The following is a 16,250-nucleotide window of genomic DNA, read 5'->3' as shown; positions in this document are numbered from 1 at the left end:
GATAGATAGATAGATAGATAGATAGATAGATAGATAGATAGATAGATAGATAGATAGATAGATAGATAGATAGATAGATAGATAGATAGATAGATAGATAGATAGATAGATAGATAGATAGATAGATAGATAGATAGATAGATAGATAGATAGATAGATAGATAGATAGATAGATAGATAGATAGATAGATAGATAGATAGATAGATAGATAGATAGATAGATAGATAGATAGATAGATAGATAGATAGATAGATAGATAGATAGATAGATAGATAGATAGATAGATAGATAGATAGATAGATAGATAGATAGATAGATAGATAGATAGATAGATAGATAGATAGATAGATAGATAGATAGATAGATAGATAGATAGATAGATAGATAGATAGATAGATAGATAGATAGATAGATAGATAGATAGATAGATAGATAGATAGATAGATAGATAGATAGATAGATAGATAGATAGATAGATAGATAGATAGATAGATAGATAGATAGATAGATAGATAGATAGATAGATAGATAGATAGATAGATAGATAGATAGATAGATAGAGAGAGAGAGAGAGAGAGAGAGAGAGAGAGAGAGAGAGAGAGAGAGAGAGAGAGAGAGAGAGAGAGAGAGAGAGAGAGAGAGATAGATAGATAGATAGATAGAGAGATAGATAGATAGATAGAGAGAGAGAGAGAGAGAGAGAGAGAGAGAGAGAGAGAGAGAGAATTAGATAGAGAGAGAGAGAGAGAATTAGATAGAGAGAGAGAGAGAGAGAGAGAGAGAGAGAGAGAGAGAGAGAGAGAGAGAGAGAGAGAGAGAGAGAGAGAGAGAGAGAGAGAGAGAGAGAGAGATAGATAGATAGATAGATTTGAGATACAGCCTCATTTAGAAAACTTGTATTACTAGTGCCACTTAAACAAAAATTACCATATCCTCTATATATATTTAATTATCTTATCAATTAATATTGATAACTGTCATTTTGTTAATTTATGTTATAATAAATCATTATCATTTTACTTGGTTTTTTTCTGTTATCTCTGCTAAGTTAACATCGAACCCAAACTTCTTTAACGCTGAGTTTTGCTGTGCGTATTGCTGTGTGTTTCTATAATCCATGCCACGTTCACAGTTATCTTACCAATATGTAATATATGTACAAACCTTAAACATCAGTTTAAAAGGCTGGACTTATCAGATCGACACAAAGCTATAAACAAATGCAATTAACAAAAGATCAAATTGTCTATCTTTACATTTTTTGGGGGGTAGGGATCTTTTGGAATATAGACATATCATTACAATTTGGCTTCCAAATGTTTTAATTTGAACGTTACTGTGAAGATAATTCAAGACGTACGCGCTAAATGTATGATCATGTATGAGGCTGTTAGGTTTCTAGTTTGAATTGTTTTACATTGTCATTTCGGGCCTTTTATAGCTGACTATGCGGTATGGGGTTTGCTCATTGTTGAAGGCCGTACGGTGACATATTTCTAGTTGTTAACTTCTGTGTCATTTTAGTCTTGTGGACAATTGTCTCATTAGTAATCATACCACATCTTCTTTTTTATATTTGGTATTTATTTATTAAACGTGGTATAGCAAGTGATCAAGCAAACAAGAGTGGACACACTGAAATGTCTCGCCGGTTTTACTTAATACTGTTCCCAGGTTTTGCTCTGTGAGCACTGTTAATTATGAGACGCCAAAGTACGTACGTTAACCCTGACTAAACCGAACTAAATAACGTTTCAACTGAGTCCAGACATATTACCCGCCGACGCTGATACTGGATTTTGACCAGAAGTAATCAACTGAAATTAATTGTCCCGCGGCAGTTTTCTTGAGAATTAAGAAACGCACTTTTCTATCATGCAAATGATAGATAGATTTAATACGACAAATAGAAAAATCGGTACTTAATTATTTGATAATCATAATCTGTATTTTCGATAACGTGATTATGTTGCTTAAAACGATAATTTATGATTATGTGATTTTATTTGCAAAACATTTGTAATTATGTAATTACTTAGACACCCCCTTGAGGAGCCTCACGTATAATTTTCGAACTCCCAACCGGATCCTGAAATCCGGTACGGTTTGTGTTTCGAAAGTGTTCAGTATCTACTTCCGGTCAAAACATGCCGTTTGTTTTGATTTGTGGCTTTCCATCAAGTGGCAAATCTACACGAGCACAACAACTAAAGGAACATTTCAAAGCTAAAACTGTTAATGTTATAAGTGACCATAGTATTGGAGTTGACAGAAATTCAGTCTATGCAGGTTGAAATTATAAAAAAACTCGTATACACAGGCACTCATTTCTATTCGACTATCCATATAAAATAGAAGCTTTTATTTATATGGATAGTCGACCTTCCTATGGATAGAAACAAGTGCCTGTGTAACTGTAGTTAACTGTCAGTGTTGATTGTTTTACCATCTTCAATTTCTTCAAGTTACGCCAAATTATTATGGCAATGCAAACAGTGTTTCCTGCTGCTTTTGAAAAGAGGAGCGCATGACTTGGTCCAAATGATGATGATGTCTGGCAAGGCTATTTTATTTACATTTTTTTTTCTGTGTTACAACTACATTTACAAGGCTGTCTGTTAACTGGGGGGGGGGGGATAGGACCTTTATCAGGACTCCCAGATCGGATGATTTTTAGCTCAGGATTTCAGGATCCTGGAATTTTTTAGTCGAATTTCGGGACCTCAGGATTTCGTGATTTTAAGCTTGGATTATTTCAAGTTTTTAAGCCCGGGATTTCGGTATCAGGACCACTCCTTTCCCCCCTCTTAACTGACTGAGTTAAAGTCAGTTAAGAAGTACTCACTTAGCTCAACTGCTACGGCTGACTATAAAGTACATTTATTTACTAGCTTTAGGGTAGAAAACTTGAAATCTCATCACACCCCCACCTCAAGAGTAATCACACAAAAATGACTCAAACAACACATGACATAGCTAGATTTCCACTTTAACCACAGGAATGACAGGGAGTGGTTTCTATTTCATACAAACGCCAAAAAAAACTTGTGCACTAACTACCATGAGTCTTGTAGTTGGGTGGCAAATGTAACCTAAGAGCATGATTTTCATTACAGAATTGCTTTTCTGCTCAGGGAAACTCTTGGAATAAAATTACTAATTACATAATATCCAGGCTGACTTTGAATTTATTATTCCTGGATTACTTTTTTTATCAAATACGGGACAAGCATGAAAATAAGAGTACGAACATGAAACAGGGAAAACAAATAAAAAGTAACATGAAACAGGTTGAAGTTCATCATGTTCATGGAACCAAACAGGTGAAAACGAGAAAATAAATGGAAAACCATGGAAACACTTGAAATAAAGGCAGAGAAACCTTGTATGGAAATAACCCTTTACCACCCTCCTTGATCCCTGATAGATTGACGCTCTAACTAAGTTTGTGTTGTGTAAGTGTAAAAACTTGAATGATATGTACATGTATGGCATGTTAGATGATCAAAAGCTTTTGTGCCAAACACCTTTTGGATCTGACATGTTTTTACCAGTCAAAGCTACCATTTCCGTGTCTCCTAACTGAACAAAAGTTTTAGGCCAATTCATTATGATATATTGAATGCTAGTCTGAAATGTAATTGTCTTGAAACTTAATTCACAGCAACAACAAAAATGTGGATATATGAAAATTGGTCCTCTAGGCAGTTAAAGTTTACAATAATACATTAATGCTTGTATCATATTTCAGATTCTAAAAAGGAAAAGGAAATAAGAGGAACCTTAAAATCTTCAGTACAAAGGTAAAAAATGTATTCATATCTTATTACTTACTGTGGATTCATTTATTTTCGTGGGTACAAATGTACCAATTTTCGTGGATAAAGGAAAACTTGTATGTTCGTTGATATTTAATTTCGTGGTTTTGCCGATGTCTGCATACAAGCGCATAGAGAATTTTTTATGTGTTGAACATTTTATTTCGTGGTTTATCTGTCAGTCAGGGGTACTACTTATTCAAGTAATTTTTATTTACTTGAAGAAGTAAAAAAATATATACACATATAAGTTAATTTGTAGGATACTTATACAAGTGTATTTTATTTACTTGTATAGGTAAAAAAAATATTGGCTGAGTTATGTCCCTTAGACATTCAGATTTTTTTACTTGTAGAAGTAAAAAAGTCATCCTATCTTCTTTTATTGAATTTTTTGGATTTCTTTGCTCTAATAGAATTTTTAAATTATCTGCTCTTTGCAGATGTCTTTACTAATCATTTCAGTGCAATTTCATGGACAATGAAAATCCCATTTGTCTGTTATCTTAAGAACACTGCTCATTAAGTCATTTACAAGCCCCCAAGGAGCAATTTTTGAAGGCCTTGTGCAAATACTTAAGATCTTTGCACAATCAGTTTCTTTGTTGCAGTAATGAGGTGAAACATTGAACTTTAATAAAAAAAAATTGAGCAAACCTTGGAAAAATCATTAAAGGCATGATTTTACATCTCAAAACTTGAGGATTTTTGTTGGATTGTAAGAAAAATTTACTTATACAAGTAATTTTTTGAGAAAATGAAGGGGAGATTATTTAAACATTATTTATTTACTTATATGTATATTTTTTTTACTTTTTCAAGTAAATAAAATCAAATTGTACAAGTAGTACCCCTGACTGTCTGTACCTACGAAAGTGACAAAATCCACAAAAATTGGTATCCAACGAATAATAATGAATCCACAGTATTCTTAATTCAGTAACACTTGGCCCATAAATGATACCAGTCATCATAAGATAATTAGCATACTCATGGTGTTCTAACAGAAGAAATTTTAAATAGTATTTTGTTTCTGAAATTATCAGGGTACATGTGAACCAAATATTGATATAATTACACAGAAAAATCATTTCAGACATGTCATAGTAAAAAACATATGGGAGAATACTGAAAAGATGGTACGTGAATGATATGGTTTAAAATGCATAACAAATTATGAATACACAATCTTTACAATACAAATAATGCACCATGGATATAAGAAGTTTTAAGTCTGTGAAACTTCAATTTCAAATCAGACAAGAACTTGATGGGCAAATGAAAATCTTATTAATAATTTGTCAGGTGTTCAGATACAAAGAGGGACAAACGATACCAGAGGGACAGTCAAACTATTGAAAATAAACTGACAACGCCATGGCTTAAAATGAAAAAGACAAACAGACAAACAATAGTACACAAGACACAACATAGATAACTAACTTTAGATTTCACAACTTAAGCATGTTTAGCAAAACATTTTATTTTTGTTTAAAAAATATTCTTTTTGAGATATCAAAATTAAAAAAAATATATCATATTCTCAAAATATAATGTCTATATTATACATGTAAATAGCAAATGTTTTAAAACTTATGAAGTTTGAAGGAAAAATAAATATTACCTATTGTTTGATGTCTGTCATTCTTATAAACATTTATATTTTCTTTTTATCAGGTTACTTAACACAGATGATATAGTTATCTTAGATTCCCTAAATTATATTAAAGGTAAGTGGTGTTGTCTTGATTTTACTGAGTTTTGGAGAAATTGTAATCCTAACTTAATTTTTGAATATAAATGTTTGATCACAATGAAAAGATTGCTAATATAAATAAGAAGATGTGGTATGAGTGGCAATGAGACATCTCTGCATTGGACATGTTGAAAACACTTGTGTAAACAATTATTGGTCAAAGTACATCTTTCAATGCAGAGCCTTTGCTCACACCAAACAGCAATCCAGAGGCCGATTTACGGAGGGGGCTGGGCCCCACCTTTTTGGGAAAAAACTTAAGGGCATACGATACAGTTACAGGGAAGGTAATGACGTTGCTAACGTAATTTGTTATTTTCGCGACGTCAAACTTTGACATATCGGGAAAAGACGCATTTTTCGACTGATTTTTATCACTCAATCTGATTTAATTTGAAAACGAGTTCATGGACTCCTATTTTTCAAAACAGCATTTTGTTTCATTTTGCTGGGAGATTATTTGACCCAAATTTTATAAAACTGTAAATAGAGGATTTTTTTTAATTTTGATAAACATGCAGTAAAAAATGACGCTTTTTCCTCAATTCATGAACATTTGATAAATATGAGTTATTTCTGAATAAAAAAATGCATATTTTTTTAAGATATTTATAAAATACAGAAATTACCGATTATTTAACAAACAAAAAATTTGTGTTTATCTTTTATAACAAAAAAGTTGTCTTTCTTTCGAAAAAGAAATTACGGCGAAAAATCTGAATTTCGAGCAAATATACAAAATTTCGACCTCATTTTACTCAAAAAGTAGCACATGAAGGTATATTTTTTATTACATATTTGATTTAATCAGGTAAAAAATAGCCTACTGGCAAATTTTCATGAACTTGTAGATACAGGATCAAAACTGTATCGTATGCCCTTAATTGCTTATATAGGGAATCACTGAAGCGTGACTAGAACGGGCGCCCTTTAGGTCAGTCAGTGGGCCCCCACTTATGAAAATTTCTGGATCCGCCACTGCAATCTATCAAGGCCCCAATTTGACTAGTGTAAACCTATTCAAATAGAAAATTCTATTGGATTTTTTTTTTTTATTTATTGAAATGAGATAAAGGAAATGTACAACATAAGAATTATTAACTTGAAAAATTGTGCTTTAATGTAATTTTTTCTGTATTTTAAAAGTTACATTTTGATTTTATTGAAAAGAAAAGGGTTGCACATGAAATACAACTGCATACTATACATGGCCAGATACGGTACTGTTTCAATGATTAATATTGTATAACATCATAGTATTTTATTTTTCAGGATACCGATATGAATTATACTGTATAACAAAGTCATGTAAAACTCCCCATTGTGTTGTAAGTACAAGCAGTAAACATATACAGTGAAACCTGATTAGACCAAAACATGAATAAACCGGAAACCTGTCTAATCCAAACTTGTTCTGAAGACCAATCATATAACATTTGATGCATTGTGAACATCATGAAATTGAATACCTGCCAAAACCGAAAACAACATCTCATGTCCCTAAAGGGTTCGGTTTAGTCAGGTTTTACTGTAGTATATAAAAATAAGGAGATTGGGTATGATTGTCAATGAATCAATTATCCACCAAAGTTAAAATAGAGTGGATGCAAGCAAACGTACAGCCTTCAACAATGAGAGAAGCCCATACCATATAGTCAGCTTTTAAAGGCCCCAAAATCAAAATTATGAAACAATTCAATTGAGAAAACAGCGTAAATTGGCAACCAGCAACATAGTTTTGATCAGGAAATACACTCCTGACCACTTTTCTTAAGCTTGGATTTTCCCTCTGTTTGCTGGATCTCATATATGAGTAGGTGCAGTATAACCAAATAATTGACAAAAAACAAATTTGACAGACATGAAGTTGAACTAGTGACAACCACTGAACTAAAGGCTCCTGGCTTGGGACGGACAGCCACATTAAGATTGTTATGGAGTTAAACATGTGTGTGCACTCAAGTTCAACCCTAATGGTCCCTATCCTAACCTGAGACCGTGGTGTTACTGCACAACATAATAACAAACTATAAAAATCAGTTGAAAAGGGCTTAACTCATCAGATCTATACACAGAAAAACATCAAACAAGCACAGACTGTACCATTCACAAATCTTCAACACTATATAGACATCATACACCAATCACTTTTGCATCAGACATTTTTTCTTATGACATAAACATGTTACAGTCTGTGATGGTCAGTACTGGTGAACAAATAATTTACATAATTAAATCCTTTACAATCCATTAATTAATTTTAAAAAAAACGAGATGTGAAAGATACCAGAGGGAAATTCAAACTCTTAAGTCTAATATAAAACTGACAACGTAATGGCTAAAAAAGAAAAAGACCAACAAACAAACAATAGCACAAAAAACAAAACATAGAAAACCAAAGACTGATCAACACAAAGCCCACAAAAACCTTAGGGTGATTTCATGTCCTTCTACATGTGGTACATGTTGTGGTGCTCATAAAAGTGCAAACCCGGTAATAAGTCTAATTTTAAAAGTAATGGAAGCAATCTTGACCTATAATTGCTTACAAGGTCTTTGATAAAACTGTCTTCTTTGTTTCAGATGAAGTGTGATTTGTGATGTATAAAGCCATATTTGTATGTCCACATAAAAATGTCATATTCCTTGAGTTTGAATTTTTTTTGTGATTTGAGTTTGAGTTTTTTTGGTGATTTGAGTTTAAGTTTTTTTTGTTGTTTGAGTTTGACTTTTTTTTTGTGATTTGAGTTTGAGTTTTTTTTGTGATTTGAGTTTGAGGTTTTTTTTGTGATTTGAGTTTGAGTTTTTTTTGTAATTTGAGATTATTATTTTGTTTGTCCAGATCCTTTGAAATATCATATCCTTGATGTTAAGTTGTTTCATGATATTAGATAAGACATTTATGTGTGTCCACACCCATTAAAATGCCATATTCCTTGATTTTTAGTTGTTATGTGATATAAGTAAAGACAAGGCTAAAGAATGGAACAGTTTGAAACCAGAAGAAGACAGATATTCAGATGAAATGTAAGACAGTGTTCAGGTATCTAAATATATAGAAGATCTTGGTTCACTGTTAGATATCTTTGTAAAGATAAGATTTATTTTATTAAAGTGTCACCATTCTTTACAATATCAATATATATTTCAAAGTGTTCAGGTATCTAAATATACTGAAGATCTTGGTTCACTGTTAGATATCTTTGTAAATCCATTGATATTACAACACAGAATTCAGAATGTTATCAAATTCAATACGAAATGTTTATTTACTACCGTAAATTTTAAACAATAAGTTTGTGACAAACACGTTATCACTTAAACTGATCAGCAACCTCGCTATTTCATTGAACACTTTAAAAAACATCAACTTATCAATCATTTTAAATCCATTACATCAATTTATGGTAATAAAAGCGTTAAATGATTCTTCAGATAAACAAATTAAATATTTGTAATTCTCCTTCAAGGTCAAAGGCATTTTGATTCCGTTACTAATTTTCAAAACAATGCTAAACTTATTTCATGTATATAAGCAAGGTGATGTTGTCTGTTGGAGAGAAAAAAATCAAGCAAAATATATCTTAGATTTGAATCTAACATATATAGAAGAGAGAATTGAGGGGAATGTGTCAAAGATACAACAAACTGGTCAAAGATAGTCTTCCATGCAGAGATAGCTTCAGCTGACCCATAAACTATAATTTATAATACAGTGACCTATAGTTGTTAATTTCTGTGTCATTTGGTATCTGTGTGTAGAGTTGTCTCTTTATTTATTTTTTCGTTATAGTTTAGCAAATGTACGCTACACTTAAATTTGAAACATACAAATTAACTTAAAAAAAATAAATAAAGACTAACAAAAGGTAGCAGTAAAAACAACCCATATTGCAAAGCACAGACTGATGTAAGAATAGAAGTATGCATTGGCACTCATATGCATACCACATCTTCTTATTTCTTTGGACAAAAGTTTTACAATTTCAAGTGCATGACAGGTTTATTATTTTGATTCAGTTTCATGATACTGTGTAGTTGATAAATTATATCTAATTCTCTAATTTTTATGCTATTTTCACATTTTCTGACCGGTGTGAGGGAAATATTTCTATTTTCTAGTGAAATTTTTTTTTCAGCAAATGATTGGTCAAAATTTTATTGTGACGTTAAATTTTCTTTGTTTATTCTGAATTTTCCTATTGTGACATCATGAAAAAATGTGACCATGTCTGATGACGTCACATAAAAAGTACACAATTTTCTTCAAATCTTTGAAAAAGAAGGATAACAATCATTAGAGAAACAGATTCCACCACTATAACTCGTGTATTATGATATTTCTCCACTCTTGACAGTTAAATTTTAACTATTCAGGCCATTGGATTTGCCAAGCCATCATGCCCCCTCCCTTTACCTTTGTCGAGAATGACCAATAGATATCATGAGGATCCCCATGTAGTTTTCTTGCTATTTTTGGTAATTGGTATGGGGGTTAAAAATCATGTGGAGCTTATTTTTCACAGACACTGTCAAATTCAGAAGTCAACCATGAACCAATTACCGGTATGGCTGGTTTGCAGCAACGACAAAACAAGTCGTACTGGTTATGTCAAAGGTTAAAAAGATTTGTCAAATGAAAAGGTTTTTAATGACTTTATCTAGCAAATCAATGCTATGCAACATGCATCTTTCGAGTCTGAATAGAAACTGGAAACACGGATGTATCAATTTGATTGTAAACTTCGAAATGAATTCGTGGTCTAGTGGTTTAATAAGACCAATGGCTACAGTGCTGAAGGTCCCAAGTTCGATTCTAACTCGGGGTGCTAAAAATATCAGTACATCAGAAGGGCGATTTTCACCCTCTCACACACTTCTCTGGTACCCAGACCGGAGTTTAAACTAGAATGGGTACTATGGGGGCCTCAGTTGGTCAAAGTTGCTCCCGACTTTGACCTGGAGATCAATCTGCTGATATCTCTTCGGTTTGTCTGTTCCTGCCAAGCAGCCCGGTGAATCTCTCCGAGTACTTCAGCTTCCTCCACCATAATAACAGACTCTGCCCGGTGTCCTAACACTCCCTGGTGTTGGGTGGGGATTTTCCTTGTAAATAGTGAACATTGTAAATACGTTAGTGACACATCTCCATTAATCCCGATAGGGAGTGTACATAGATTCCACTGTACCCTAGCAGTTCTCGAGGGGTGCTCCGTAAACGGAGGGATCTACATACATACATACATTAAGATATGATATTTCTTTACAGGAAATATTAAAAGTTTTTACTTTTTAACTTTTGAAGTAATTCTATATTATCGTTACAATACATCAGTACTCGAGTTATTAATTACTGTTTTACGTCTTATTTTGTACTTCTTAAAAGGGGGATGCTGATTGAGTAAGTCAAAATAAAAGCACGTGTTCGACTTGTTTAACTTTTTAACTCCATTATTAATTTATTTTTTTAATCTGAATTATCATAAGCATTTGCGGAACTTAATTAAATAATTCAACAAATGAATCGTCTATCTTTAGATAATATTCTCCTGTCTGGTTTGTTGATCTACCTGTACAATCCGGATATCCCTCAGGCATTAGAACTGTATTGAATAATACTATAAAAAAGCCTGAGGGTTATGCAATTACATGCATTTTATTATAATTGCTAAAAAAAATGGCTTCAGGCTATAAAAACGATCACAGTTTTGAACGATGGCAAAAGACAATTGAACGATGGCGCGAGTTATTTGACGATGGCGCAAGACATTTGAACGATGGCGGGGCACCATCGTTAAACATGCCATGGAGATCCCTGACTATTTAAAAAGCTCGGCAAAGCCTCTCGCTTTAAATATCAAAATTTAACTGTTTCCAGTGGAGAATTATTGTAACACACTTGTTGCAGTTGTGGAATCTATATTTCTACAATTGTTTATTTGTCTTTTTTTTTTTTTTTAGATTAGAAGCTTTCTTTATGAGATTTGAGGAACCTAATCCAAACCAGAGATGGGACAGTCCATTATTTGTTATACAGGGGGATGATACATGTTTATTTTTATATTTTTAGATTAGATGCTTTATTTATGAGATTTGAGGAACCTAATCCAAACCAGAGATGGGACAGTCCATTATTTGTTATACAGGCAGAAGACACATTACCATTTCAACAGATAGAAGATGCTTTATTTAACAGGAAACCACCTCCTCCAAATATGGCTACTCAAAATGTAAGACTTAAAAAAAAATTGTAACCAACACATATAATAGATTAACAACAGTACAAACATTGAAAATTTGAACCTAATCTTCTCCAAAAAATAATGATGGTTTCATTTTGCTATCAGCTTTGTCAAACTAATTCCCTAAAACCTCAAGTGGGTTTAATACTGTGAATTTATTAATATTCGTAGGATACCAACTTTTAGGGTTTGTGGTTACATGCATGTGAGCCAAGAATTGTAATTTTTATTGAAGTACAACATTTATATTGACTTGTATGTAGACTTTGGGAAAACCAGAAAATCAAATATCAATAAAAATACAATTTTTCCTCAGTTCACAAAAATTGGTACCCACGAAAATAAATGAATTCACACTATTTGATATTGGTTTTTATACGATCATCTTTTTGACAGGACGTATTATGGTATACCGTTGTCTGTCCGTCCGTCGTCCACACTTCAGACAATAACTCAAAAACACTTTCACCAATTTCCATGAAACTTTGGTGAATTGTTTATATCTATTGATGTAAGCTCCCTTTCATTTTTTTTTTAATTTCAGATTTTTAGTTTTGGATTTATGGGGCTTTATTCATTAAAAAGTGGGGATTTTCAACACTTCGGACAATTACTCAAAAAGGCTTTCTCCAATGTCTATGAAACTTTGATGAATTGTTTATATCTATTGATGTAAGCTCCCAGTCAATTTTTATAAATTTCAGATTTTACATTTCTGTGTTATGAATTTTTATGCTTAAAAAAGGGGGGATTTTCCAATTTTGGGACAATAACTTATATGCCTGTCTTTTAGAGCAAGGGGCGTATCATGCGCAGCCCTTTATTATGTTTCTGATTTTATATCCTTTCACTGTTCTATGAAAATGTTTGTCATGCTTTGCAATCCAACATGACATAATATTTGTCATGTTATTTGTCCAATCAATTCTCAATAACTGTTTTCAACAGTCAATTTAAACTGTGCAACTTCAGCAATCTTCTTAAAACCTTGTCAAGCAAACAAACCAAACTTTTGTAGATCTATGCATGTACATTGTTTGCCAAATTTTTCAGTCAATAATTTGTATTGATGTTTTTCAGCAACCCTTATCATCAACAAATTTTCTTTACGAGCTAGACAGAATTACACAAGAAACTAATAGCGTAAGTATGTTTTATTTAACAAACACTCAAAGAGCGATGAAAGAAACCAAAGGCACATTCAAACTCATAATTCTAAAAACAAACTTATATTGCTGACTTAAAGGGAAAAAAACCAATGAAATCAATACACAAACTAACACATAGAGGACAAAATACTGAGGCCAAATAAAAATGTATGTGTGGTTCCAGTTACATCTAAAAAAAAAAATTAAGGTAGGTAGGGATTTTTTTTATTTGATGTTTTTTTTACATTGAGTCTATTGGAGCAACATTCTGACTTTAACAGTGCTAATAATGAAAAATGACAATAAAATCTTTGGGGTAGGCCATTTTAAAGACGAAAAAATAGGAAAGGAAGGGTAACTGGAACCACACATATATTTTTATTTGGCCTGAGCAACACTTATATATAATTACCTGAAAAAATAATCAGGTATGATGTTTGGATCCTGCTCAGTATGTGGCACCCATTGTGTGATCCTGCTCAGTATGTGGCACCCATTGTGTGATCCTGCTCAGTATGTGGCACCCATTGTGTGATCCTGCTCAGTATGTGGCACCCACTGTGTGATCCTGCTCAGTATGATGTTTTGATCCTGCTCAGTATGTGGCACCCATTGTGTGATCCTGCTCTGTATGTGGCACCCATTGTGTGATCCTGCTCAGTATGTGGCACCCATTGTGTGATCCTGCTCTGTATGTGGCACCCATTGTGTGATCCTGCTCAGTATGTGGCACCCATTGTGTGATCCTGCTCAGTATGTGGCACCCACTGTGTGATCCTGCTCTGTATGTGGCACCCATTGTGTGATCCTGCTCAGTATGTGGCACCCATTGTGTGATCCTGCTCAGTATGTGGTACCCATTGTGTTGCTCATGCAAGTTTAATTTGGATGATAGTCTAATTGTATAGGGTATATTCTAGAAAAAAGAAAGGGGCTGTGGTAACGTCAATTGGAACATTTCCTTCATCATCTTTATGAAACAGATATTTCCTTTATTGGTCAACCAACTCGTGATGCTGTCTGTAAAATTTTAAACAGGATGATTTTACCTTCAGCACTTTTAACTCCTGATACAAGAGGGTTTTAATTGGGGTACCTTCATGACGAATAACGGTAAAAAATCTTGCCAAATGACGTTAACGGTAATTTTTGGTGTATGACAATAAAATGTACACTTTCATTTAGACGATAAAAACATTGACTGATTTTGACGAAGCATGTTTTTTATTTTCCCAAATGACAGTAACGATAATTATTTGAGACCTATCACGATAAGGATATTTTTATGAATCATGGCAAATTTTTACCAATTTGACGCTTACAGTAGCCCAAAACGACTGTTTGATGCCTGATGTTAAAAGGGCATTACTACCCTCATATAAAAGCTTCATTGTAAATAGGAAATGCAAGCTCTGCAATAAAATATCAACTGTAAGATATATGCACTATATGCAGGCCCTGCTGGAATGATTCTTAAGTTCCTTCAATATATTTTTAGAATATGTAAAAACTTCTACAAAAATTAGTTCCTTTGGGATTGTGTTATTCTAGCACATGTACTGTGCATTAATTCAGGATCTTGAATATTTTTATCTTTAAAGAATGTTTGACAGTTATAGTAATGATGGATGCTATGTATTCTCTTTAAAGAAACACTGAAGCAAAAAAAAAGTACAAGTAAAATGGTACTGTGGATTCATTTATTTTCATGGATTAAGGAAAACTTGCAGCTTCTTGGATATTTGATGTTGTGGTGTACCAATCTCTGAATACAAAGCCTATCCAAAATTGGTGATTCTCTGAACATTTAAATTAGTGGTTCAACTGTTCCCACAAAAATTTGTATCTTATGAATAATAATGAATCCACAGTACTTTATACATCAGAAACAAATTTAATTCATAACAACGATAATATTTTTGTTTTTTGTCAGGTTATAATGGAAAGCCAGAAGACAGGTGTGCCAGGGGACTTCATTTCAATACCAGGAACTCAAGAAAAAGTATCCTTTTCTGTCAGAAATGAATAAATAATGAGAGGGTGGACAGGAGTAAAGAAGTAGATATAAATAGATCTGATTGGAGCGTGTCCACTCTGCTGCGTGAAAAAATTTATGGGGATAGAATATGATTGACAAAATATGGGTGGTTTTGGTTTTAAAATTTAACCAAAGATTTCGTTCATGCAAACGCTCATGAAATTTGGAGTGTATGGGATTAGACATATCAGTATTTCTTCAGACAATGTTTTGTGTGTTTATGAATAATTATTATTTTCCTTAACTTTCTGAAGATACAAATGACCCGTGTTTATACATTGGCAGAATTACAAAGACACAAAAGACAATTTATAACTTATACAAAGATGCATCCAGTTGAAGACACTTCAAAAATAACAAGCATGTTTGTTCAATATCTAAACAATTGTCTAAGGTGATATTGTCTTAGTATTCTTTGATTTTACATGGAACAAATTATAAATTACAGACAACAAAAAATATTTTAAAGCTAATGCTATCTGAAAATAGTCAACAAATTGAATACAATTATGTTTTAACTATAATCAGACTATTAAATTTTTATGCTACAATGTATTTATATTTGGTTTAACCTTTATGTAGAATAAACTCATCATAGATACCAAAGAGGATCATTTTGTTCACAAAAGATTCATCGGTGCATTAAATAAGACAAAATAAAGTATGAAGTTTAGAAGCATTGAGGAATCAAAATTTCCATTGTTTTATTGTTGCTTCAATCACTGAATGTGCTCAAGAATGAGGTTTCAAGTTTGTACTATGTTTAAAAATGCCATTGAAATTGAATATTGATAAATACTTGAACAGGAATATTATGGTTTAAAGTACATGTAACGGTACTATGTGTTATAGATAATAAAATGCTATTTTTCAAAGTGGTGTAAAACTCTTGTTTGTGCAATATTGAAATTATGGTCATAGATAATAAAAATTTTAAAAGCATTTCAATTTTTTATTTTATTGAGATTTAAACACACACAATCTATTCAAAAATAGAGCTTTCACTTGTGATTAAGCAATTAATGGTTCAGAATGTTTGTAGCATACAGATTATCACCTTACCACTAATATTCAGTTGTTTTGCATTCTGTAGTCCTGTTATAACTTACAGACTTATTAATCCATGGCAAATTTCAACAAAACCTACATAGACTCTTCTTTGGGACAAGAAGTTGTGGAACATAAACTGGAATCCGCTTGTATTCGCTTCACTCAAACAACCGGTATGACCCGATTTTTTAGGGCAA

The 16,250-nt window shown here is 32.6% G+C and overlaps 1 protein-coding gene across 1 annotated transcript; it reads left to right on the top strand.

Moving 5' to 3' along the window:
* The first annotated feature begins 2,134 nt into the window (after positions 1–2,134).
* On the top strand, positions 2,135–15,903 carry LOC134701692 (protein KTI12 homolog). Its single transcript, XM_063562826.1, has 9 exons — positions 2,135–2,290; positions 3,753–3,804; positions 5,497–5,549; positions 6,848–6,903; positions 8,523–8,602; positions 11,646–11,805; positions 12,898–12,960; positions 14,899–14,967; positions 15,258–15,903. Exons 1-9 carry the CDS (start codon positions 2,149–2,151, stop codon positions 15,399–15,401), a joined length of 819 nt encoding a protein of 272 aa, XP_063418896.1. The 5' UTR covers positions 2,135–2,148; the 3' UTR covers positions 15,402–15,903.
* Positions 15,904–16,250: the final 347 nt, after the last annotated feature.

This window comes from Mytilus trossulus, unplaced genomic scaffold, assembly GCF_036588685.1.
Source record: "Mytilus trossulus isolate FHL-02 unplaced genomic scaffold, PNRI_Mtr1.1.1.hap1 h1tg000249l___fragment_2___debris__unscaffolded, whole genome shotgun sequence".
NCBI classification, from domain to species: Eukaryota; Metazoa; Mollusca; class Bivalvia; order Mytilida; family Mytilidae; genus Mytilus; species Mytilus trossulus.
This window is presented reverse-complemented; position numbering and strand designations above follow the sequence as displayed.

Excerpts from the sequence above, each read along its gene's own strand:
- LOC134701692 (XM_063562826.1), top strand. The coding sequence starts at position 2,149 with ATGCCGTTTGTTTTGATTTGTGGCTTTCCATCAAGTGGCAAATCTACA. Across the intron at positions 3,805-5,496 it reads TTAAAATCTTCAGTACAAAG|GTTACTTAACACAGATGATA; the intron begins GTAAAAAATGTA and ends TCTTTTTATCAG. Across the intron at positions 5,550-6,847 it reads TTCCCTAAATTATATTAAAG|GATACCGATATGAATTATAC; the intron begins GTAAGTGGTGTT and ends TTTATTTTTCAG.